We start from the raw sequence: 27,194 nt of genomic DNA on the forward strand, positions 1-27,194 counted from the left end.
TAGGTTAATGCACTTTTTATAAAGCAGATATATGGGACAGGTGTCCCGTCTCAGGATATATATCCGACAAATTAACATCAGTTATTGAAGGCTGATGCGTTTATACAGGGGATTTTCTCAGGCATCACTTTCCACCCAGTCTGTCCGCGTTAGAGATTATAAATGGGAAGGAACTGCAGATGCAGGTTTAATCCGAAGAAGGGTCACGACCTGAAACGTCACCTATTCCTTCTCTCGAGAGATGCCGTATGTCCCGCTGGGTTACTCTAGCTTCTTGATAAATGAATCGTTGGAAGCTCCTTCGTGGCGTGTTGCTATTCAGAGTTTTAAGTGTATTTGTACTAACCCGTGCAATATGCCAAGATAGGAGGCGTTCAGTGGGGAAGTTCACAAAATAAGTTCACAAGTTCAAGAAGGAACTGCAGATGCTGGAAAATCGAAGGTAGACAAAAGTGCTGGGGAAACTCAGCGGGTGCGGCAGCATCTATGGAGCGAAGGAAATAGGCAACGTTTCGGGCCGAAACCCTTCTTCAGACTGAAGGGTTTCAGCCCGAAACGTTGCCTATTTCCTTAGCTCCATAGATGCTGCCGCACTCGCAAATATGTTCACAAGCTGCATTGGTAATTAAGACCAGAGTTATTTTTGTGTGTTATGTAAAATAAATTAATTTCAGGTTCTTTACATCACAAGTATTCTCCTAAAAAGTTGGAAGAGAATGGGCTAATTGGGGACAGTCAGCATGGCGTTGGCAGCAGCAAGTCATATCTTTTAAACTTGACTGAGTTGTTTGAGGAGGTGGCGAAGGTGATCGATGAGGGCAGTGATGTTGTCTGTGTGGATTTTGTAGAAACATTTTATAAAATCTCTCATGGTAGGCTGATCCAGAAGATTAAAGGGCCTGTCCCACTTACGTGTGTGTGTTCTTGGCACGCAAATTATGCGATCTCGACGTCGCGTTGAGGTGCACGGGCATGGTATGGCCGCGTGGTGCCGGTCCCACTGAGAAGCGCAGAGGGGTATGGAGTTGTGCGCGTTATCGCGCGGCGCTCTGAATTTTTGTAGCGAACAAAATCTTCGCGCGCCACCGGCCTGTCGCGTAACTGACGGCCAAAGTGGGACAGGCCCAAGACCCTGGCGCAACGTGTCTCACCTCCAACAGAAGCAGAAGCCGGCAAAAGATCGCCAAGCTCGGCCTGGGGCTCACGGCCGTTGCGGTCCGGATCCGCCCCCACTTCTACTCCCAGAGCGGGGCCAAGAAAATTGAAGATAGACTCAAAATGCTGGAGTAACTCTGCGGGAACAGCAGCATCTCTGGAGGGAAGGAATGGATGACGTTTCGGGTCAAGACCCTTCTTTCAGACTGAAGATGGGTCTCGACCCGAAACATCACCCATTGCTTCTCTCCAGAGATGCTGCCGGTCCCGCTGAGTTACTCCTGCATTTTGTGTACATCTTCAAATGACATCACGCGCTCCAGATGGCTGTGCGGATGCATGAAGTCGCGCGCGACCTTCGCGGGACCGTCGCGCCTCAACGCGACCACGGCACGTAAGGACACGTAAGTGAGACAGGGTCTTAAGATGCACATAATTCATGGTGACTTGGTAGTTTGGGTTTAGAATTGGTTTACTCATAGAAGACAGAGGGATGTAGTGTAATGCCCCTGTTCCACTTAGGAAACCTGAACGGAAACCTCTGGAGACTTTACGCCCCACCCAAGGTTTCTGTGCGGTTCCCGGAGGTTGCAGGTGGTTGCAGGTAGTGGAAGCAGGTAGGGAGACTGACAAAAACCTCAGGGAAACGCACGGAATCCTTGGGTGGGGCGCAAAGTCTCCAGAGGTTTCCGTTCAGGTTTCCGTTCAGGTTTCCTAAGTGGGACAGGGGCATAAGGGTGTTATTCTGGCTGGAGGTCTGTGACCAGAGAGTTCTGCAAGGATCTATGCTGGTACCTCTGTTTGTTATATATATAAACAACTTGGGCATAAATGAAAGTTGATTGATTAGTAAGTTTGCAAATGATTCCAAAGTTAGTGGAGTTGCGGGCAGTGATGAAGGCTGTAAAAATATCATAATCATAATTGGAATCATAATCATACTTTATTAGCCAAGTATGTTTTGCAACAAACGAGGAATTAGATTTGCCATACAGTCAAACCAATAAAAAGCAACAGAATACACAAAATATATTTTAACATAAACATCCACCACAGTGACTCCTCCACTGTGATGGAAAGCGAAAAAAAGTTAAATCTCTTCCCTTCTTTGTTCTCCCACGGTCAGGGGCCTCGAGCTTTCCGTTGACGGGGTGATCTTGGCTCCCGTAGCTGGCGGTTGGGCCTTTCGTGTCGGAGCGATCAAGCTCCTGCATCAGGGGAGAATATCAGCTCCCTCGCGCCAGGTGATCCAACCATGGGTCGGGGCTGGTCGAAACCTTCTGCGTCATTTGGAGCTTCCCGACATCTACCCGAGACTGCGAGCTCCTCGATGGTGAAAACCGCAGGCCGCGGTTGGAGCGTTGATCCCAGGCAAGGGATTGCAGGCTCCGATGTTAAGTCCATGTCAGCATGGTGGGGCTTAAAGTCAGTCCCAAGTAAGGCCTCCAGCTCCATGATGTTAGGCCGCAGAGCAACCGGAGATATGATCCGGAAAACAACCGCATCTCCGGCAAGGTAAGAGCTTGAAAAAAGTTTCCCCCGACCTCCTCCCCTACCCCCCACATAGAACAAACCAGAGAACTTTAACACATACTTTTAAAACACACTAAAAATAACAAAAAAAAGACGAAAAGACAGACACACTGTTGGCGAGGCTGCCATCGTGCAGCATCCCCTTGGTGGTACAATGGTGGTATACAGTGAGATATAGATCAGCTGCAAAAATGTTGCACTTTGGGAGGTTGAATGTAAAATCTCTGGGGCGGAAATCGCTATCAAAACATGGGAGGGACACAATTTGAGGGGGACACCATTTCTTGGTGGCCGCGCACACGCGCATGCGCGCACACACACACACGCAAAGCTTTGGAGGCTTCAGCCGTGGGCCCTGTGCTGTGGATGGTAACATCGGGAGCTGACCTGGTTGGTGACCAACTCCAAACTCCAGCAACAGCAGCTTAGTCCGCCCCGAATCATGGGGCTTGAATCGGCCCGTTTGCGGGGCCTTTCATCACCCGGCTTAAAATCGGCCGGCGGGGGCTTCAACATCGGTAGCCACGATCACCCATTTGCAGTTTGATTTTATGCCGCACCGGGCGATGGAAGGCCCCGGGAACGGGCTGAATCTGCCCTTAGAAAGCGTCTGATACCAGCTTGAATCTTTCAAAAGCTACAAAGTGATAAATAGCACAAACAAATAAAACTGAAGCAAATAAAGGCAAACAGAAGAACCAACCTTGGAGGGGGGGGGGGGGGGAGAGAGAGAGAGAGAGAGAGAGAGAGAGAGAGAGAGAGAGAGAGAGAGAGAGAGAGAGAGAGAGAGAGAGCGAGAGAGCGAGAGAGATGGGAAAAAAAGTACTAAATAACATGAGTGACCATGAATGAGGGACTTACCTGCAATCCAGCCAAGAAACCCGTTCAAACCCGAAATGCTTAATGACCTGACCCGTTTAAATCCGATACCCATTTAAATCTTTCCCATCCACCAATACATCCAATTAGTTCAAATGGTAATTGTCCTCGCATCAGACAACTTTAAGGAATTCTCCATGAATACCTTCAGTAATACTTGAAGGTCAAAACACAATTGGTGACACATTATGTTAATACGATGTTAATAGCGTAATTTAACAAGCGCTTAATCGTGACTCCCCCACTGTCTCGCGGAAAGCAGAGATTTTAATAGTTTTTTTTCACCGAAATTCAATATCCGGATTACAAAACATGGGGGGGGATTGTCCCCCCACCTCTCAAAACATGGGAGCGAAGCTCTCTTTAAGATCAGAGAGGCAATGTTTAAAGGAGAGGTGCAGGGCAAATCTTTTTTACACATGGAGTGGTAGACGTCTGGAATGTGCTGCCTGGAGAGGAGGTGTAGGCAGATATGATAGTGGCATTTAAGAAGTGTTTAGATATGCAGGGAATTGGGAGATTTGTGTCACGTGCAGGCAGTGGATATTATTTTAACCTGGCATCAAGTTCTGCATGGACATTCTGGCAAAGGGTCTGTTCCTGTGCTGTATGTACTGTTCTATGTGTGAAAGACTAAATACAAATATGCAGAAAGTCCACCTGGTTTTAGGCTTTATCTTAAAAATATTTAAATAAACTAACACCAAAAATTACCACCTTATGAATAAAAATGATTTATTCATTATTTTTGAATTTTTTAAATATGTTTATCACAAAAGAAACTAATGAACATATGCTGTGTCCATTTGAATTCTACCCTATTTTGTTTCAAATTTCAATGGCTGGAACGGGTAGGCCTTACGGATTGTATAACAGATTAATTAACATATTATCAATGTCGCAGCTGACCCATTGTTATTCTCAAGTAGTGCAGTGCATACATTTCCATTTTAGTGCTTTGTTACAAGTGTAGCAACACTGCACTTTAAAATAATATGACTGTAAACTGAAGGAATGAAGTAAGTTTAAAAAAAGATTGTATTTACCTTCACAAAGTTTCTGTTTCATTATTTCTCTAATTCTGGACATTCCAGTGTAATCCTTCACATGGAAAACATAAGTGGATGATGGCTTATTGGCAATTGTTTGAAGTTCTGCATCTTCTATTTCCTGACCAACTCCAATTGCAAATAATATAATTTTCTTTTTCCTTGCTGCTTCTGCTGATTCCTTCACATCATCCTGGGATCTTCCATCCGTAAGTACAATTGCTACTTTGGTAACGGCATTAACAGCCCTGTTTGAGGTAGCAAACACATTATTAACTCCAAATGTTATGGCTTTTCCCGTTCTGGTGTTTCCACCCCTATATAAGATTGTTTCCATTGCTTCCATCAAGTCTTCATTGGACCTATGTTGTTCCAATAGGATTTCTAGCACAGGATCATCACTATATTGTACAACACCAACTTGTGTAAATGTAGTCCCTATTTCAAAACTGCTGGATATGTTAATAATCCAGTTTTTGACTATTTCAAAATTATCTGGTCCGACACTGAAGGAACCATCCAAAATAAAAACTAGGTCATTTGGAGCAGTTCTGCAGCCTAGAAGAAAAAGAAAAATATAACTACTAAAAAGAAATAAAATGCATATTCTGCAGTACAGAATCAACATTATGAATTTCACTATAATTTTACAGTAATTTTTAAAATTTGAATTTTTACACAGTTGTTAACTAAAAGATTACACCTGGTTTATATATAATAACTATGCTGGTTGGCCATAGTAGATGTGAATTTCTAAACTGAAAATCGCAAATCTTTTTTGAAAAACATATAATCAGGCATTTCGTACTTTCAAAATCTTAAAACCTTTACAATAATACTCGAAATTAAGGTTTACAGGTATAAATCCAGATTAGAGAGGATATATAACATAGATCCTCTCTAAAGAAGGGTCTCTGAAGAAGGGTCTCGACCCAAAACGTCACCCATTCCTTCGCTACAGAGATGCTACCTGTCCCGCTGAGTTACTCCAACTTTTTGTGTCTATCTTCATATATAACAAAGAAACTGATTGGCATTCATAAAGGTACATTAATGGACTAGTAATGGTCAATGATTATTTTTCTAAATGGTCATTATTACAATATTCCATAGTACACAATGCCCAAGGACATTGTGTTTCACTGAATTGGCCTTGTGTTCTCAAAGGCTTTTCTTGCCATCATTGTAGACCAGGCAAAAGAAACAGTCTGTTTAAGAAGGAACTGCAGATGCTGGAAAACCGAAGGTAGACAAAAATGCTGGAGAAACTCAGCGGGTGAGGCAGCATCTATGGAGCGAAGGAAATAGGCAACGTTTCGGGCCGAAACCCTTCTTCAGACTCAGTCTGTTCATCAGCCATTAATTCTGTTTCTGGAGTTGGTTTGTGGGAGGATTTTTAGCAGCAGATTGGGAAGGGACGTGGGATAGGTGGGGGATTGTGATAGACTGCAGAAATCAGGTGGGTGTCTGAGAGCAGTGTGGAATGGAGATGTTGCAGGCCTGCAATTCAGTTCATGTATAGATGGGCAAATGGCATAGTGCTGGGGTCACAGGGCCAGTTAGTGGATTGGTGGAGTTAAAAGTTGGGGGACTTGAGGGAAAGACCCCACAATAGGAAAGTATTTGACGTGAACAAAGTCTACATGAGAAGGTATCTAAATTCCACAAACTGAGAACTTCTTGACATGGTCTATCACAACTGCACAACTGCTTCTGCATTTTCATTATCTGTAGGAATTGTTTATGCCATCTTCTTATGTCAGTCAAAATCAAGCAGATCAATTCTTGGAAGAGAAAACCTGACAAGTTGCATTTAGGAGAAGAAAAAAATTCCAGTGGCAAGTGAGGGTCAGCACTTTACTGAAGTTTGGGAGAGTGGGAAAGGTGCAGATGCTGCATAGAATAGGATGGATAGAAGAGAAATTGGGATTAGAGCATTAGGGAGTAGAGTGGAAGGTTGGGCGTGCAATCAGATGGAGACATTGAATAAGGGTTTGGTCAGTTTAGCGGTTAGATACGCTACTGGGCTGATGTCTGGGATACCAGTCCAGGTACATGATTGGAATGGCAATGGTGATTGGGGGAGGTTGGGTTGTTGGCTCAATATGTAATAGGCAGCCTTTGGATATTGCCATATTGAGACAATAACCCAACCTCACCCTATCATCATTGCCATTCCAATCATGTATCTGGACTGGTAGGATATTGCCAAGTAAGTTGCTGGGCAAGGTTGCTGAAAGAAAACACCTAGGGAAATACTTAAAGGACAACCTACCTACATTGTAATATCTCAGACTCCATGGCTGTGAACTCGGTAAGTCAAACATTCCTCAAATATCCAGTTGCACCCTGCTTCATTCAGAATATGTCCTGGAAGTCATAATACTATTTTACACAGATGTGCACTGCAGCCATTTGAGGACTTCACATGCTTGGTGGTTTCCATGTCTTCTATACATTGAGAGGCCAGATTGAATTTGTAGAAGTGAGGTACAACAAATGAAATGTAAACTGGTTTTAAATAAAATTAAATTGCATTTTTCCAACCAATTTTTCTGACATGGTATGATTGCAAAGTGTAAGAGGCATTTAAACAACACATGGGCAGGCAGTGAATAAAGGGATGCAAAGTGTAAGAGGCATTTAGACAACCACATGGACAGGCAGATGGGATTATTTAGACTGGTATCATAGTTGTGGCAGACATGGTGGCTGAAGGACCTGTTTCTATGCTAGGTTAAAATGTTTTTCTTTCAGTGCAGAATTTTAAAATTATATGATGGTTCATAAACAGAGAGCAAATATTTCCAGTTGTGAGATTCCAACTAAAGGGACCAACAATATAAGGGCCTAAAAAAATCCAAAAGGGAATTCAAGAGAAACTTAACCTAAACAATGGGAATAATATGGAACTTTCATCTGTACAGGATACTTGAGGTGAAAGGCATGTGCCTTTAAGGGAAATTAGTTAAGAAAAGCTAGATAAATACATGAGTGAAATGGAATTAAGATATAGAGACAGGCATAGATAAGGTCAAATGAAGAAAACTTTCCAGAAGAACGGAGACGAGGAAACACTTTTTCTCACAGAGAGTTGTGAGTCTGTGGAATTCTCTGCCGCAGAGAGCAGTGGAGGCAGGTTTTCTGGATGCTTTCAAGGGAGAGCTAGATAGAGCTCTTGAAAATAGCGGAGTCAGGGGATATGGGGAGAAGGCAGGAACGGGGTACTGATTGGGGATGATCAGCCATGATCACATTAAATGGCGGTGCTGGCTCGAAGGGCCGAATGGCCTACTCCTGCACCTATTGTTAATCATCTTATGTATGCAGACGACCTGGTCCTGCTCTGTCCATATAGTGCTGGGCTGCAGCAGATGTTGAAGGTGTGCTCTCAGTATGGCCTTGATTATGACATAAAGTATAACGCTAAGAAAAGCCGCATAATGATAGTTAGAAGTGCTGAGGACAGGAAATCAACTTTTCCGACCTTTTATTTGTCAGACAGTCCTCTTGCTGTGTGTGAGGAAATTAAATACCTAGGTCATGTCATATCCGATGACTGGACGGATGACAAAGACCTCTACCGACAGCGCTGTAAAATTTATTTTCAAGCTAACATGCTTATAAGGAAGTTTTCTATGTGCTCTGACTCTGTGAAGTGTTCCCTGTTCAGAACCTACATCACACCGTTATATACTGCTCAATTGTGGTCTAACTATAAGAAAAAGAGTATGCAGAGGCTCAAGGTAGCATACAATGATGCAATGAGGTTGCTGCTTCGTGTCCCTAGGTGGCATTGTGCCAGTCAATTGTTTGTGTCCACTAGAGTGCCAACCTGTGAGGCACTCTTAAGACAGCTGATGTTTAGTTTTATGTGTCGCCTGGACAAGTCAGAGAATCACATAATTGAAGCCCTAGTCAGCCCTATGAAAAGCTGCTATAGATTCACTTCTAGGCTAAGATGGCATTGGTGCAATAGCTTGTATATTTTATAGGCTAATATGCAATTTTTAATGTATTTTTGTATCTCCTTAAACTGTACGATGTGTTATATGGACCTGTGTCTGAAATAAAGCTTTATTATTATTGTCTATTGTCTAATAAACACTGGAACAGGATATCTGTTCAAAATGGTTTGTTTCTATGCTGTTAGTTCTTCGCTGTTCTATGTAATTATGTATTTAAATATAAAACACGGATCAGTGGTTTGCCCTGATCTTCTATCACTACACCACTATCAACAAGGCTTCCATTGAATATTATTGAATCCATTGTGGCATGTTGGCCAAGAAATTTAAGACAATTTTATTTGCATCAATGTCAAGAATATAACGGATACTAGTATAAATGTTTCTGTTGTTGTGCCCGGGATTGTAGTAACACTGAGCACAACCCAGGTAAGGACAAAGAAAAGAATCTCTCCAAATTCCTATTTTATTACTAATATGAAGACTTGCTCAGCCATATTAGATACACTTGCTGCACTCCTTTGGCATTTTTCTCTATGTGCTATAATTAGTTGAGGTTCAAAATGTAAGAACACGTTCTCTACAATTTTTGTATAATTATAACATAATGGCCACACTTAATCCTGCTTAACAAAAATATTGCTCCTTGGTTTGATTAAAGTTCCTTTCCACAGTTTACCTCTATGAGGCCGCTGAGATGGATATGTAGGACGTGCCAAACAATAGTCTTTTCCTGGGGACCTATGATCCTTAGGAATTTGATTGTGATAGCCAACAAAAAATCTAATATGTTGTTCGTTGGCATGCATGCAAACATATTGGAAAACGATACACTTCTAGCTTAGAATTTTCTTCTTATTTGAACAAAAAAAGATGAGGCCTCCAGATGCATAATTTATTCTTAAAAATAGTGGCCAATGTACTCAAGCTGCAAATATAATAAAATAGTTCTGCTTTAAATTCACATCAGGTCTGTTGTTATCTTAAAAGAAGAGAAATAGGATATCTCTTGTAATATTTTTGATGTGAAGGTCTAGTTTTGTAAATCAGATGAAACAGTGAGGTAAACCAAGTCAGCAAATTAGTGCATTGGGAGAGAAAGGCAGCAGGAATGCACGGCAGACAAGTTTTAAGCTTTTAGACTGAGGCTGCTGAAGTTCCTATCAGAAGAAGAAAGGGACCATGATAACAATCTTCTTTCTTGAGTCAGGTACTGATGCTGTTGCTGGCCTGTCACCTGCTCGGGAAGCCCTTTTTGCAATGCACAGATGCAGGCCTCACAGATAAAGGTGTTTTGCTGTTACCAGTCTCATTCATGAACCTGATGAGCTAAATGCGACAATAAATTCAGAATAAAAAGAAAATATTGAGTTCTTACTGGATCTTACGTCATCGTCCATAGCTGTACTGACTTCTTGTAGCAGCAGAAATAGAAAACTTTGCAGGACAAAATTCATGTTTTTTTATGTTCAATACCACATCATATGTTTTTAAAGTAGCTGTCCAGATGCACATCAAAAACTGAAATGAAGAAAAATGGCAAGTACTATGCAGTTTATATTCACATGAAGTAGCATCATAAATGTTGTTTCATATATATAAGAAAATGTTTTTAGAATTTTCAACTCTGAATTATCTAATATATTTGTAATTGAAGCTGAAAGAAATTCAAAACACTGGAATTAATTTTTACTGAATATCACGTGTAAGTCCTGCAACTACTTCCACCGGAAATTTATCCGGTGAAGAAATGAAGAAAATTGAATATGTTAAGACAACTCTGAACAATAACAGCATCACTAAGGACACAAAGTGCTGGAGTAACTCAGCAGGCCAGGCAGCCACCTTGGAGAACATGGATAGGTGACATTTCAGGTCGGGACACATCTTCAGTCTGAACTTTGTGTCGTTCTTTGTAAATCAGCATCAGTAGTTTCTTGTTTCTTGCAATATCACTTAGTTGCTTTTAATAAATCATTTGAGCCAATTTCCTTTGGTGGTATTTTATATCTCTAATTATTACTCAAAATGTATAACTAATGTTAAAAATCTCAGAGTGTCATCCACATTGTAAAGAATTAATCTATTTTCATCCAGCCCCAGTCTATCTTTAAAGATCCTCATATCGGTGGATGCCCAATAGGATTTACATCAGCAGGTGCCTGTCACGGCAAAACTGAAGTGTATGAACAATGCTACTAAACAAGCTCTGTGAAGACTAACATTCTTACCATAGCAAAAAATGCCCCCGGTGTTTACAAGAAGTATCTCTTTAATGATCAATTGAGACTTGGGAAAATATTAATAATGGATACGTACCCAAGCAGGTTGAAAGGTAGCTTGGTATTATCATATATGAACTGCTGGTAATGAATAATGAATTCCTTATCATAGTATCTTTCCCATATTTAGAATTTTTTAAATCAAAGTGTTCAACAACTCTTGTGGTGATTCAAGAAAAGCATTCAAGAATTGACTAATGAATACACATATTATAAAGGTATTTTGCATCATCTGTGATTTTGTGTACAGTGATTGTTGGTGTGAGCTGCAAAGAATAGAAACATAGAAACATAGAAATTAGGTGCAGGAGTAGGCCATTCGGCCCTTCGAGCCTGCACCGCCATTCAATATGATCATGGCTGATAGATATAATAGATAGATATAATTTAATTGCCACACAACCAAGGTCGGTAGAATTTGGGTTGCCAGCAGCGGTACAGTAATAAAGAACACAACCACGATAAAAAATTTACACAAACATCCACCACAGCATTCATCACTGTGGTGGAATGCTGATCATCCAACTCAGTATCCCGTACCTGCCTTCTCTCCATACCCTCTGATCCCCTTAGCCACAAGGGCCACATCTAACTCCCTCTTAAATATAGCCAATGAACTGGCCTCGACATCCCTCTGTGGCAGAGAGTTCCAGAGATTCACCACTCTCTGTGTGAAAAAAGAATGAGACTGCAAGCTAATCCATATCTCATAGAAACATAGAAAATTGGTGCAGGAGGAGGCCATTCGGCCCTTCGGGCCAGCACCGCCATTCATTGGGATCATGGCTGATCGTTCCCTATCAATAACCCGTGCCTGCCTTCTCCCCATATCCCTTGACTCCACTAGCCTCTAGAGTTAGATAAACTCTCTTTTAAATCCATCCAGTGACTTGGCCTCCACTACCCTCTGTGACAGGGAATTCCATAAATTCACAACTCTCAGGGTGAAAACGTTTTTTCTCACCTCAGTCCTAAATGACCCCCCCCCCCCCCTTTATTCTAAGACTGTGGCCCCTGGTTCTGGAGTTGCCCCACATTGGGAACATTTTTCCTGCATCTAGCTTGCCCAGTCCTTTTATAATTTTATATGTTTCTATAAGATATCCCCTCATCCTTCTAAACTCCAGTGAATACAAGCCTAGGCAAATAAATGGTGTAACATTGTGCTCTCGGATATCATGAAAGTCCTCAGTAATCATCGTGGCTATTGTCGGGATTTCCACCAGTGCAAGGAATGGAGATCTTGAAGAGTGCAATTAATTGGCTTTTTCGAGAATCTCTCATGCGTCATGCCTATTTCGTCATGCCTATTTATTAGATCTTGAGAAATTGACTGGTACCCTCAACCGCAAGGTACGTATGGACATATAATTTTGGAACAGAGTTTAGCCACTCAGCCCCGTGATCCTGCTCTTCCATTTCATACGATCACATCAGATGTGATTGTAACCTCAACTTCACACATTCCAGGCTACCCATATTGGCCATTCACCCCTTGTTTATCAATAATCTATCCACATCTGTCTTAAAAGTTATCACTCTGCATCTATCAACTTTTGAAAAGAGTTCCAAACACTCGCCATCTGCTGGGAGAATATAAATGGCTTCATTTCTAATTTAAATGGTTAATGCTTGAAACGGTGACTTTTGGTTCTAGTTTCTCACAGATGTGGAAGCATATTTCCACATCCACCTTCTCAGGAACCTTCAAGATCTTATCTATTTTAATCAAATCCCTTCACACTCTTCTAAGCTCCTGTGAATACAAGCCTAGCCTGTTAAATCTTTCTTCATCAGACAAACCAGCCAATCCAGATATTAGTCTAATAACCTGTGCTGAATTGCTTTTAACACATTGGTACCCCCATTGATGGCTTCCTTGTATCCTCATCATAACTTATCTATCTATTTTTTATACGATCAGAAATTTATATTTTGGGATCTTTATCTAAGTCATTTATATGAATTATAAAAGGTTGAGGCTTTAGCTTAACTTTGCCAAACAGAAAATGACCCACACATAAACATTCCATGTCCTGTTTGGTGGCTAATCTGCTATCCATGCCAATATGTTACCTCCTACTCTTAGATATTATTTTTAACAACAACCTTTGATGTGGCAGTACCAATGACAGCCAAAGACAGCCAAAGCCAAAGACTGTACCAAAGACAAGCCCATCCTATTTAAACACTATATTCTTAATGTTGGTGTACTTTAGTGATTTCAGATTCCTCACCATGTGAGGAAACCAACTTGTCTCCCCATGAAATTATCTGAATGTATGACCGAGGTCAGAGAAGTATGTTTGTATAAAATGAGTTAGTATGTGGTGGGAAATTTACTGGAGGGATTCTGAGAGACACGGTCTATCTACCTGCATTTAGAAAGGCAATGACTGATTAGGGATAGTCAGCATGTCTTTGTGTGTGGAGATTGTATCTCGGCAATTTGATTGCTTTTTAAAGAAGTGAGCAAGAGGATTGAAGATGGCAAGCCAGTACACATTGTGTACATAAACTTTAGCAAAACCTTTTACTAGATAACAAAATGCTTGATGGTATGTCAGAGGTTGGTAATGGAGAGCTGTTTGTCAGATTGGAAGCCTGTGACCAATTATGTGTCAAACGGATTGGTATTGGATCGACTGTTGTTCGACATCTATATCAACTGTTGGATGAGAATATTGGTGGTATGGTTAGTAAATTAGCGGATGACAGAAACATTGGCAGTGTGGTAGATGCAAATAAATTAGCTCTATGAGAAGATTTTGCATTTGGAAAGTTAAACCAGGGTATGACACATACAGTAAATGGTAGGACCCTGTTGAACAGAGGGACCTAGGGGTAAAAGTAAATAGTTTTCTGAAAGCGGCAACATAGGTAGACTGGGTGATGAAGAAGGCATTTGGCACACTTACCTTCATTGGTCAGGGCACTGAATACAGGAGTTGGTTCCTTATATTACAACATTATGTACATTGGGGAGTCCACACTTGGAGTACAAGAATGTCAATAAGTTGGAAAGAATGCAGAAAAGATTCACAAGAACATTACTGGGACTGGAGGGCTTAAGTCATAAAGAGAGACTGGATAGCCTATGGCTTTAACTCTGGTGAATAAAAAGCTGAGGGGTGACCTGAGGTACATAAAATCATGAGGTGCACAGCTACGCATCATCTTGGACTATTCTTCAGTAGTCAGGGATCACTGATCGTGGACACATACAAGGGCACTTCTGTATGATCCAGTATGCATGTCCCTATTAGAGTGAAAGGCAACACAGCTACTGTGAATGGCCATCGTTTATTTTCCCCCCAGGGTAGGGGTATTTAGAACAAGCGGGCATAAATTTAAATTGAGAGGGGAAAAATATAAATGGGGCCTAAGGAACAACTTTTTCATACTGAGCTGCCAGAGGAAGGTAGAAGGAAGTACAATTACAGGGTTTATGGGAGATTTGGAGAACTGCCTGCATCGGAAAGGTTTTGGATAGGGCAAAATGCAGCCAAATTAGACTAGTTCAGGTAGGCAACTAATTTGGCATGGACGAGTTGGCTGAATGCATGTTTCCATGCTGTATAAATAACTATTATTCTAGATTATTTCAATTGTCTCTAGATAGCAGGCCCATCTGATAATGATCCAAAGTCGCAATAAGAGACAATCACCATATGATGAATATTCACGATCCAGGCTCAAGAGGTTTATGACTAATCTCAATTTTTCAGCATAGCAACAGAAAGTGTCCAAGGTGAATGAATGAATGAATGAATAGTTTATTAGGTTCGTTAATTAGGTTAGACTTCTAATACTGGTGGAAAACAACTCCTTTCTAATGATTACAGATGGCCATGTTGGACAATTACAAGCAGATTTAGGCCTCAATGTAGACTGCGTCATCTTGGACTATCCTTCAGTAGTCAGGAGTCACTGACTGTGGGTACATACAAGGGCACTGTTGTAGAACCAAGTATGTATGTTCCTTTTAGAGTGAAGGGCAACACAGGCTTTAGTAAGGAACCATGGATGATAGGAATTAAGGCTTTGGCCAGCTGGGATCAAGTGTATTCCTGAAGGAGTATAGGCAATTGAGGAGCATACTTAAGGAAAGCAAAAAGCTCTGGCAGATAAGATTAAGGAGAATCCAGAGATTTTATAAATATAGTAACGGAAAAAAGGATAATTAGAGAAATAACAGGGTGCCTCGGAAACCAATGTGGTTATCTATGTGTGGAGATGCAGGAGATGGACAAGGTCCTCAATGAAGATTTTGCCTCTGTTGTTTATGAGGAGAAAGGTATGAAGACTCAGGAACTTGACATATGATGAAAGAATGGGTCGACTGGGCTTGTATTCACTGGAATTTAGAAGGATGAGAGGATATCTTATAGAAACATATAAAATTCTGAAAGGATTTGTTTAACTTGGCCATGTTTGGTCTGGAAATTGCAGGCCAAAGGACCTGTTCCTGTGCTGTACTGTTTTATGTATGAAGTTAGATAAATCTCCTGGGCTTAATCAACTATGTCCAAGGACATCATGGGAAACTAGGCAAGAAATTGCTGGAGGCCCCGCTGAGGTATATGAATCATCATTAGAAACGCATGAGGTGCTGGAAGACTGGAGGATGTTAATTTTCTGCCACTATTTAAGAAGGGCTGCAAACAAAACCTTTGAACTATAGAACAGTAAACCTAGCATCTGTGGTAGGAATGTTACTGTCGAGGATTCTGCGGGATAAGATATACTGTACACAGATTTGGAAAAATGGGAGTTCATTAGGGATAGTCAGCATGGTTTGTGTGTGGGAGATCGTGCCTCTTGTATTTGATTGAGTTTTTTTAAGAAGTAACCAAGAAGGTTGATAAGCGCAGTGCGCTAGTCAACTAGAATTCCTCCCACCCTGCTACCTGGAAGGACTCTATTCCATAATCATAGTTTCCGTTTCCATCGCATCTGTTCTGATGCTACCCTTCATACTAGTCTCCAGATATACATTGCTTTATTGTGCTCTCCTCCTATTCAGAGCATGGACGGGGTTTCCATCGTAATCACCTTCTACCCTACGAACCTCCATAGTCAAAGGGCTATCCTCAGTAATTCCTCCAACACGATATCACCTCCAAATACATTTCCCCTGTCCTCCCCGCTCAACATTCTGAGGAATCATTCCACCAGGATACTCGGGCTCATACTTATATCCCCACAATACCTTTTCATAGCATACTGCACACAATTTCAGAATTTGTAACACCGCCCTTCCTACTTTCCAGGGCCTCAAACCTTTTCCAGTACTAATGAAAAGTCATCTGCCTGAAACATTATTCTGCTTGTCCCTCCACAATCCTCCTTGTGTGTTTCCAGCATTTCTTGGTTTTGTTTCAGATTCTCAGCACAAGCCGTATTTTCCTTTATTGTTTAAATGAACTGATGTTCCATGTGAGCTTCAGCTTCTGGAAACGGAGGTCAGATTTTTCTGCTTACCACCCACTACATTATTCCTGAGACTAACTTCCAAGAATTTATATTCAGCCAATCCGTAGGGGATGCTTTGGCAAAGATTTCTGTCAATGATTAGCAATGTTGTAGGAGTTGTAGGAAATTCAAGAGAAACAGCAGGCATCTTCTGGAATCTTAATTTAGTCTCCCTGAAGATAAACAATTTCCCTATTAATAGTTGTTTTTAGTATGTCCAGATGTATGTCAGAAAATATTATAAACAACAAGAAATAATGCATCATTCTTTTTGAGTCATTTAACAGTTAATTTATTACACTGCAATAGTTGGAGCTGCACAAGTTAATTTCACAGCCATGCAAATCGCTACCAGCTGTTTATAAATCCAATTTGACAAAAGTCTGATTCCTTGGAACCTTGAAAAATATTCCCTATAAAGTTATCCTTGCAAATTTTGAAATGTTACATTTTCTTCCAAAGCATTAAAACCCATTCTTAAAAATAAAATTAATTAAAAATCAGCTCATAAAACTATATTGAAGAACAAAGCACTGGTAAATATTTATGTATTGGACATTCGCAATATTTAAAACCTGATGAAATAGAAATGATGGGCAATGTGACATTCTAAGATATTAGAAGTTAAATAACTTGTTTTATTTTTAATGTTAATAGGGATACAATTAATAATTAATTGAATAATCAGTGAGAACATTTATGAAAATTACTTAGCCATTAAATACTTGGCATTTGACCTTCATAGGTATACTTATAGATTTTTATTTTCCTGATTAGGTAATTTTCAGACTGCCAAAATGCTCATCTACTGTCAAGATAATAATCTAACTTCAAACAGATTTCTACAAAATTAACAAATTATTGGGATTGTCTGCCTGATCAGCTTATAATTAACTTTTACAGCAATAATTCAAATATTATTAATGCATCCAATTACCCAAAGTTCCCAAATGCTTCCAATTATTAATAGTAATTTACAGATTCAGAACATGTATTGATTTGAACACCAAGTAACTTTCCTGTTTGTAACAAAATGAATCATTTATAATGATTTGATTTTTAACAATAATTATAATGTGCAATTTTAATGAATTGCTGAAATAAATCATTAGGCATGACTATAACATTACTAGTCAAATCATATGTCACAACTTTTTTTTAATTCATTACTATTTACAATGATAAATAATCAATTAGTATGTGAGAGCAAGGCATAATCTACACATATTTCAACCACAGAGCAAGTTTTGGAAATAGTTCAAATGTTCTTTAATGCATTGGCAGGTATTATTTTAGTAATTACATTTTTTAATCTTAACTTCATAAATTAATTAGAAGGCATTTAATCAATCCTCTGTGAATGCTATCATTTTTCAAATCATTCATTTGGATGTCACTAGCATTTATTGTCCATTTTTAATTATCCCTGGGGCAACCTCAATGCTGGATCTGGAGCTTCATACAGGCAATCCCAGTTAAGGACAGCACATTTCCTTTCTTGAAAGACATTGATGACCCAAATGTGTCACAATCACTATTACTGCTAAATGGGCATTAAGCCAATGTTAAATGTAAATTGCTCATCTACCACAAACAGTATTCAAACATGTCTACAGGCCAATTCTCTGGATGCTAATCCAGTAAGATAACTAATATTCCACCATATGTTAGCACCTATGTTTTCAAAGCATGCCCATCAGAAAATCAGCTTAATGATTTCTTACTTTCACCTTTTTATGAACTTACTTTAGCTACACACAATTACATAGGTAGAAGTCAGTGACAATGAAATGCATCACAGCATGCAGAGCCTGACAATAGCTTACCTTGCAGAGGAACTAACAGTAAATTTTCTACCAACTGCAAACTCTAAGTTGGAGGCATGGAATGATGTGTTAAAGTCTCTCGGCACAATCTTGATTCATTCTCACACTATTCCATGTGGGTTTGGCAAACTTCCATTTGCCAACAGTCACACACGCAGCATTAGAGAGGCGTATCTCTAAGGGAGAGATCTTGCATTTGGTATATTTAAGGACTGTTCCTCATTTGCTTTGGTGAATCCAGCAACATAATTATTTTTAAGTGCAGATTGACAATCTCCATGGTAACATCTGTTGCTTAGTCATAAACCAGACATTCCAAAAGTTATGTTTTCTGCTTTTCCAGATCATATTGGAACTACCAATTATCATTTCCATTCTACTCTGTCTTGAAACACTTCATGGAATAAAAATATCAGCATTTCTGCATTAAATTTCCAAACAAAACTGCTTGCTGATAACATTAGAAGCAATATCCTTTCTCCAAAGTTAGTGCCTAATTGAATTTACTCATTGTTTTAGTGATTTTAAATGAAAAACAGAATTAAACCTTATTATGTTGAACAGTTGATTTTACATTGAGCCAAACTATTGTAACAGTGACCTCTAGAGGGACTGGATTGCAGATGGCTCTAAATGGGATGTGTGCTGGAATGGAAAAGCTCAAGTTATCATGACTTGGTGCAGAATGATCTCAAAATGCATGTCTTTATCTAATTGTCATAATATTAGCTCTCAGTCAATACTAACCTCCACATGAAAGAGTTGATGTCATGAAGGAGTTGATGGTGGCGTAGAGGTGGGGGGGGGGGGGGGGGGGGGGGGGGGGGAGGGTGGTAGATTTGATTTTCATTATAGTTGTGTACCAGATGAAAGTGCTCTACAAGTTTAGGGAACTTGCCAGAAAATGTCAGACCATGCGAAGGATGCGAAGGAATCTTGAATTTTAGACTTAATGCATCACAAAAACGATTTAATAACCTCCGTTATCGATTTTCTAAAAATACACCATCAAGCCTGAATTCATACCAATTGTGTGACCAACCTTGCATACTGCTCCAAGCATACACTTATCATTACTTACAAATAATCGTTGTCAAAAAGGATTTCCTCATTATGTTCATACACAACCTCTACATCTTTACACACTTAACAGTTCCAACCCTCCCAACCACATCTCAAGTGTTTCCAGGCAGTGAAATATTCAAATATGGGAGAAACAGTATATTCCAAAATATTCACAACAGACCAATGGATGCAAAGTATGAGTCTAACTGCTCACTGCTTCAAAGGACTCGGGTTGTCCAAACTGAAGTCGCCACCACTGGGTCCGTGGCCAAATGTGTCACAGAATCCACTGGAGCTGATATTATAGGCCTCCTCAAATTCCATTTCCTTCTTATCCAATAATCTTTTATTCTGATTTGCAAGCTGCGTTGCAAGTGGTCATAAGGTCATAAGTGATCACAATCTCAATCACAATAATACATACCAAGTATGTTTTGCAACATACGAGGAATTTCATTTGCCAAGTCAGTTATATAAATAAAAAGCAATGGAACACACAAAATATATTTTAACATAAACATCCACCACAGTGACTCCTCCACATTCCTCACTGTGATGGGGCGGGGGCGGGCCGAGGGTGGGTGGGGGGTTTGGGGGAGGCCTGATGAGAGTTGCCTCCCCCCCCCGATCTGCCCTCCCCACTCCCTGCCTTGTGCCCAAAATGCAACCAGAACTTGATGAGCAGCCCCTTCAGGTATTGGTAGAGGGGCAGAAACCTCGTTACTGTTGGCAACATCCCATTGTGATGTCATTGTGGCAGTTTGCAGCCAGCTTGAGAGCCCATTGTTACCGTTGGCAACGTCCCATGTGATGTCATTGTGGCAGTCAGCAGCCAGCTTGAGAGCCCATTGTGATTGGTGCACTGTGACATCATCACTGTTAGAAGGCTGGAAGCTGTCTGTGAGAAAGCGGTTTTGGCTGTTTTTAAACTTTCAACGATTAATAACTTCGGAAATATAGGTGGAAATGTGACGGGAAGATGTTTATCGCCACTAGGGGAAAAATGTGAGTAGGATGTGTGAAAATGGGAAGGCTGTGGCCTAGCGTTTGGAAGAAGATAGGAATTAACCAGATTGACACACACACACACACACACACAAACAAGACGAAGACTTTTAGTTATATTGAGATGGTTCTCCAACAATTTGCTCTCTAATAAGGGATCGGATGGGGGAATGGCAGAGGCATAATGGAGTGGAAAATCTGGTGGATTCTCTCAGGATTTTCCCATTTCTGCACTTTACTCAGTGCATTTGCTGTCCGATAACCTAAATTGCTATCTCACGTGGCAAAGAAAAATTAATTCAAAGCCAAGTCATTTAAGCTCAAAACTCCTGGGTGTTTGCCCTATAAGACCATCTGAACTCTTTTCCACTTCCAGCTAGTCTTCCACCATTCATTTTACTGGCCCAGTGGATTACAGTAAACGAGTAATAGGATATGCTTGTTGAAGGCAGGCATTGCAGCCATGCACAAGAGCTGTCAATTTACATTAAAAGTGTCTTTGCTTGTGTAAATAAGGTTTAGAATGTTGAATTCCTTTGGTTTAATAAACACCAAAAATAATCAAGCGGATGCTGATCAGCAGAAGCAAGATAACTTAATTAATACATTAAAAAAATGTTACGATACGATAGAACTTTATTTATCCCAGGAAGGGATAAAACACACAATACATTAAATTAAAGTGACGAGTGGAAAGGATTGGGGATGTGCAAAGATTGGGGAGGTGGAAGGGGAGTCAGTCTACCCCACGAAGAAGGGGGAGGAGTTGTACAGTTTGATAGCCACAGGGAAGAAGGATTTCCTGTGGCGTTCTGTACTGGATCTTGGTGGAACCAGTCTATTGCTGAAGGTACTCCTCAGGTTGACCAGTGTGTCATGGAGGGGGTGAGCTGTATTGTCCAAGATGCTCTGCAGTTTGAGGAGCATCCTCCCCTCCAAGACCACATCCCATGAATCCAACTCCGCCCCCAGGACGGAGCCATCCTTCTTGATGAGTTTGATCATCTTATTGGCATCCGCGGCCTTTGCCCTGCTGTCCCATCAGCAAGAAGTTGGCAGCGAAGAAGATGGCACTGGCTATCACTAATTGGCAGAACATCTGCAGTATCTTACTGCAGACATTGAAGGAGCGGAACCTTCTCAAAAAGTACAGTCGGCTCTATCCCTTCTTGTACAGGGCTTCAGCGTTCCTGGACCAGTCTAGTTTACTGTCCAGGTACACTCCAAGGTATTTGTACTCCCTAGTAAATTACACATCCACCATTGGGGAGACAGGGGACAGGGGTGTTCCTCTCCCCCTAGACTCCACCACTAACTCCTTAGTCTTGTCGGTGTTGAGCTGCAGGTGATTCAGCCCACGGCACTCAACAAAGTTACTCCCTTGTGGTACATGCCATAGGTGGCAAGGCCAACATTTAATCATGACCCCTGATTACTCTTGAGAATTTAATGAGTCGCTGGATTGGATTGGGAGATAACATTGAATTGGGAGATCTTTACATATTTTCATGCTTAGATTAAATGTGATTTGAAGGTAGATTTGCAGGTGCTCGTGTTTCAAATGCCTATTGCCCTTATGTTTTTGATTAGTAAAGATAATGGCTTTCAAAATGTTATTGAAAAAACTCTGGTAAGTTGCTGCAGTTCATTTTGTGAATGGCACACAATGCAATATGTGATGTATTCGTGGCAATGAATTGAAATACTCAAGTTGGTGGTTGGGTGCCGATTAAACCGTTTGCTGTATCATGTTGTTAAGGAAAATACCTGAATATTACTGGTGCTGCATTCATTCCGGCTGGAATTGGGAATTCCAAAAAACATAGTAACATAGAAAATAGGTGTAGGAGTAGGCCATTCGGCCCTTCGAGCCTGCACCGCCATTCAATATGATCATGGCTGATCATCCAACTCAGTATCCTGTACCTGCCTTCTCTCCATACCCCTGATCCCTTTAGCCACAAGGCCACATCTAACTCCCTCTTAAATATAGCCAATGAACTGGCCTCAACTACCTTCTGTGGCAGAGTTCCAGAGACTCACCACTCTCTGTGTGAAAAATGTTTTTCTCATCTCGGTCCTAAAGGATTTCCCCTTTATCCTTAAACTGTGACCCCTTGTCCTGGACTTCCCCAACATCGGGAACAATCTTCCTGCATCTAGCCTGTCCAACCCCCTAAGAATTTTGTAAGTTTCTATAAGATCCCCCCTCAATCTTCTAAATTCTAGCGAGTACAAGCTAGACAAGCGAGTACAAGCCGAGTCTATCCAGTCTTCTTCATATGAAAGTCCTGACATCCCAAGAAAACTCCTGACTAATGCCTTGTAAATAGTGGTAGAGCTTTGGGGAATTGATTCACTCATCAATTATTGCTCCATCCTCTGATCTGCACAAACATTCACATTATTTACATGCTGTTCCGGTTTAATGTCTGAATATTGGAGACCCTAGGATATTGACTGTGTTTTGAATTAACACAGTCAAGGGGAACAGATTATACTCTGTGCAAGGTAGTCATTGCCTGCCATTTGTGTGACATTCTTCATGAATGGTAAAGATTCACCTCAATAATCCTTTCTTCATTGAAAGTGCAATGATTTCCAACTGACTGTATTAACAGAAGTGTGACTTCCATGTCCTGTACATCTTTACTTCTTATTCCATTCCTTGCTGTCAGGGAATCAGTCCAACACAAGCTCATTGGTTCTTCTTCTTGCATATGGCGTGCACAACCTAAAGTTGTAGGATAACTTTTCTATTTGATCTTATTTGGTTGCGCACGCCAGGTTAATTGCATTCGTCGAAACAGGGCGGACCACGTGAAGGTTGCAATCAGCTATTGACAAGGCTTTGTTTTACATAATCCCCTTCCATATATTTCCTATTTTCTCATTGTCCAAACCTCAATGACCTTTGACATCCTGAGTTCAATTAACTTTTCACGCGTGGCCCTGAACTCTTGCTATTTCTTCTTTGAAAGCTTTGGGAGGCGCCACAGTGGTGCAGCGGTAAAGTTGTTGCCGTACAGCGCTGAAGACCCTCAACCCTGGCTCCCAATCAAACCTAGCCAGATCCTGTCCTATTGTAACAATATTGGCCTTTTCCCAATTTAAGACATTCATTTTTGTTATAGACACAAAATGCTGGAGTAACTCAGCAGGACAGGCAGCATCTCTGGAGAGACGTCTGAAGAAGGGTCTCGATCTGAAACGTCACTCTTTCCTTCTCTCCAGATATGTTGCCTGTCCCTCTGAGTTACTCCAGTATTTTGTATCCATCTTCTATATAAATCTATCTTAATGTTAATATTGCTCTGCAAAACTGAAACTGCCAAAACTTGTCCCTCAAAATCATCTGACATCTCATCTGAAAATACTGTAATTAAGAATGCAGTTTATAACATTCGCCAAGCAATGTTTCAGTGAAGATTATGATTTCAAAGTCAGATTGCCAATTGTATTCCCAGTTTCTCAAGTCAAGAGTATTTAATTGCCATATGAATTTAATTGTCATACCTGTATTGAACAAAGAAATTCTTACTTGTTGAAACTTTACAGCATCTTGACACTCCAAATAAATACACAATAAACAATAGAATAAATTATTGGGTATATAGGTAACCAGACCATAATAGTACGTCGAATTATGGAGAGCACCCTTATATAAAGTACATAGTAGTTTGGTGTTGAGATAGGGTTGTGGTTCGGGTTGTGCAGTTTGATTCAGGAGCCTGATGGTTGATGGGAAAATGCTGTTCTTGAACTTGAAGGTAATGGTTGTCAGGCTTCTGTAGCTCCAATGTGACAGCTTGGCCAAGTGGTGTGAGTCTTTGATAGTTTCAGCTGTCTTCTTCAGGAGGCACTTGCTGTAGATCTGTTCGATGGAGAAGAGTTAAATTATCCGTAATGGCCCAGATAATTTCCACCATTTTTAGCAATCTCCTTTGTTCTTGGGTGGTTCGAGTTACCAAACCAATCTGTGATGCACTCAGCCAGTATGCTCTCCACTGTACAACGTACAAATTAGTACAAAAACACGTTATCAAGTTGGTTTCTAATCTTTAGTTCCTCTATTACAAACATGCTTAATAATTCCCTGCCATCTATCTCTAAACATTCTTGTAAATCTACACTAAAGTTCAAAATTCCTCTGCCAAGCTAGTTTAAATCCTTTTCAAAAGTATAAACACAATATTTGTTCTAGTCCTGTTTCATTCATCCCAGCAAGTGCAGGGTATTCTATCCAATCATAATTTGTGCCTTATAGAAAGGCTTTGAGATGTTATAAGGAAGTAATTTGCTCACACATAAAGTAAGGAAGTTATTGGCCAAGTATTCACATACAAGGAATTTGCCTTGGTGCTCCGCCCACAAGTAACAACATGACATACAATGACAGTTACGAATGACTCAGAAAACACTAAACATTAATAATAATAGGACATTAATGATAAAACACCATTGATCAAGCATGTGAACCAACAAAATACCAGATCAAAGGGAGGCTACAGATTTTTGGCTGTTGAGTAGAGCAACTACTCGTGAATAAAAATTGTTTTTATGTCTGGCTGTGGCAGCTTTGACAATCCGGAGTCACCTTCCAGAGGGATGTGATTCAAAGAGTTTGTGGCCAGGGTGAGAGGGGTCAGAGATGATCTTGCCCGCTCCATTCCTGGCCCTTGCAGTGTACAGTTCATAAATGGAGGGAAGGTTGCAGCCAATAACTTTCTATGCTGATCAGACGATTCGCTGCAGCCTCCAGGTGTTGTGCTTGGTGGCTGAGCCAAACCAGACCATGATGGAGAAGGTGAGAACAGACTCTACGATGGCCGTGTAGAATTGTACCATCATTGTTTAAGAAGGAACTGCAGATGCTGGAAAATCGAAGGTACACAAAAATGCTGGAGAAACTCAGCGGGTGCAGCAGCATCTATGGAGCGAAGGAACTTCTTCAGACCCTGAAGGGTTTCGTCCAGAAACGTTGCCTATTTCCTACGCTCCATAGATGCTGCTGCACCCGCTGAGTTTCTCCAGCATTTTTGTGTACCATTGGACCATCATTGCCTGTGGCAGATTGTGCTTCCTCAGCTGCCGCAGGAAGTACATCCTCTGTTGTGTCTTTTTGACTGGAGTCGATGGTAGCCCCCCACTTAAGGTCCTTGGAGATGATGGTTCCCAGGAACTTAAAAAACTCCACAGATTGACTGTGGTGTTGTTGATAGTGAGTGGGGTGAGGGGAGCGTGAGCTCTCCTAAAGTCTACAATCAATTCCACTGTCTTAAGAGCATTGAGCTCTAGGTTGTTGCTACGTCACCAGGACGCCAGCTGTGACACTTCCTGTCTGTAGGCAGATTCCTCCCATTCCTGGATTAGTCCAATCAGGGTTGTGTCGTCCACAAACTTGAGAAGCTTGACAGAGGTGTCTGTGGTGGTGCAGTCGTTGGTGTAGAGAGAGGAGAGGAGAGAGTAGGCAGCCTTGCGGTGCTCCTATGCTGAGCGTTTGCGGGTCCAAGATGTGCTTTCCCAGCCTCACATGCTGCTTCCTGTCTGTCAGGAAGTTGGCGATCCACCGACAGAGGGGTTCAGGCAGTCAACTCGGAAAGTTTGGAGTGTAGTAGCTCTGGCACAATGGTGTTGAATGCAGAGCTAAAATCAACAAACAGGATCCTCGCACAGGTCCCCTGGCGGTCTAGGTGCTGTAGGATGAAGTGCAGGCCCAGGTTGACTGCGTAATCCACAGATCTATTGGCCCGATATGCAAACTGCAGAGGGTCCAGCAGGAAGTTTGTGATATTTTTCAGCTTGGCCTGCACAAGCCTTTCAAGTGTCTTCATGACTCAGGCCTGTAGTCATTAAGACAAGTCATCGTTGCCTTTTTTGGTACAGGGACAATAGTGGAGACTTTGAAACAGCCTCCAACCTGCTCTTGCACTCACAGTATATATGTGGCTGGTCCAATCCAGTTTCTGGTTAAATGGTGAACCCCAATATATTGATATTGGAGGACTAAGTGATAGTGGTGCCATTGAATGTCATAGATGTGTGGTTAGATTATTTTCATGGGGATGTTCACTGGCTGGAATTTCTCTATCATACGTTACTTATCAGATAGCAGTCTATGCCTGAATGTGGCTTAGGCTTTGATGCATTAAGCTGTGGACTTCTTTATTTACTGAGGGAATGCAAATGGATTAAATATTGTGCAATCATCAATGAACACCACCTTTTTTGACTTTATGATAAAGGGAAATTAACATGAAGTAGGTGATGATGCTGAAACCTTGGACACTATCCTGCAGAACTCTTGCAGTGATGTCCTCTCTTGGGATGATTAACAACCAACACAACCATTTGAGCTTGTAACTCCAACCATGTTATCCTCTTGATGTCTTTGATTTGAGTTTTACAAGGGCTTCTTCAAGACAACGTTAAGGAGCACCCCTAAAACTGATATCAGTAGGTTTCAAGGGGATAACATTTCAATGGTTGGAGTGGCAGCACTAGCTTCTATCACTTTATCTTTGATTCAGAATAGATGGATTGTCTGATCATTAGATGGTTTGGACATTATGCTTTTCCTGAGCTGGAAATACCTGAACAATTCTCCCTACTATCTAGTAGATTCTTTTGTTTAGGAATATTCTGGAGCAAATGTCTTCAGTACTACAGCTGGGATGGTGTCTGGTCCCTTTGTCTTTTCCAGTGCTCTCAGCCATTCCTTGATGCCATGAGCAGTGAATACTGCCTTTTGCGATGGTGGAGATGCCAGGAGGAAACCAAAACAGACCATCCACACTTCTGTTTAACACAAATACTTCAGCCTGATTTTAAAATTCACAGTAAATAAAATACCGTGGACTTATTTTTCTCATAGTGTTTTACAACAATGGCTTGCTTTTGCAAAAACTTTTTTTATAGGAAAGGAAATGGAACCAGACATAAAGTAAGAAGTGGGGA

The 27,194-nt window shown here is 41.0% G+C and overlaps 1 protein-coding gene across 1 annotated transcript in view; it reads right to left on the reverse strand.

Moving 5' to 3' along the window:
• The window catches only part of col21a1 (collagen type XXI alpha 1 chain), a 130,483-nt gene extending 112,112 nt beyond the window's left edge, over window positions 1-18,371 (reverse strand). The window contains 3 exon segments of the mRNA XM_033021850.1: window positions 4,614-5,174; window positions 9,963-10,105; window positions 18,168-18,371. Coding sequence (XP_032877741.1) covers window positions 4,614-5,174; window positions 9,963-9,984 — 583 coding nt within the window. The 5' untranslated portion in view covers window positions 9,985-10,105; window positions 18,168-18,371.
• Window positions 18,372-27,194: the final 8,823 nt, after the last annotated feature.

This window comes from Amblyraja radiata, chromosome 5 (genome assembly GCF_010909765.2).
Source record: "Amblyraja radiata isolate CabotCenter1 chromosome 5, sAmbRad1.1.pri, whole genome shotgun sequence".
In the NCBI taxonomy this organism is placed as follows: Eukaryota; Metazoa; Chordata; class Chondrichthyes; order Rajiformes; family Rajidae; genus Amblyraja; species Amblyraja radiata.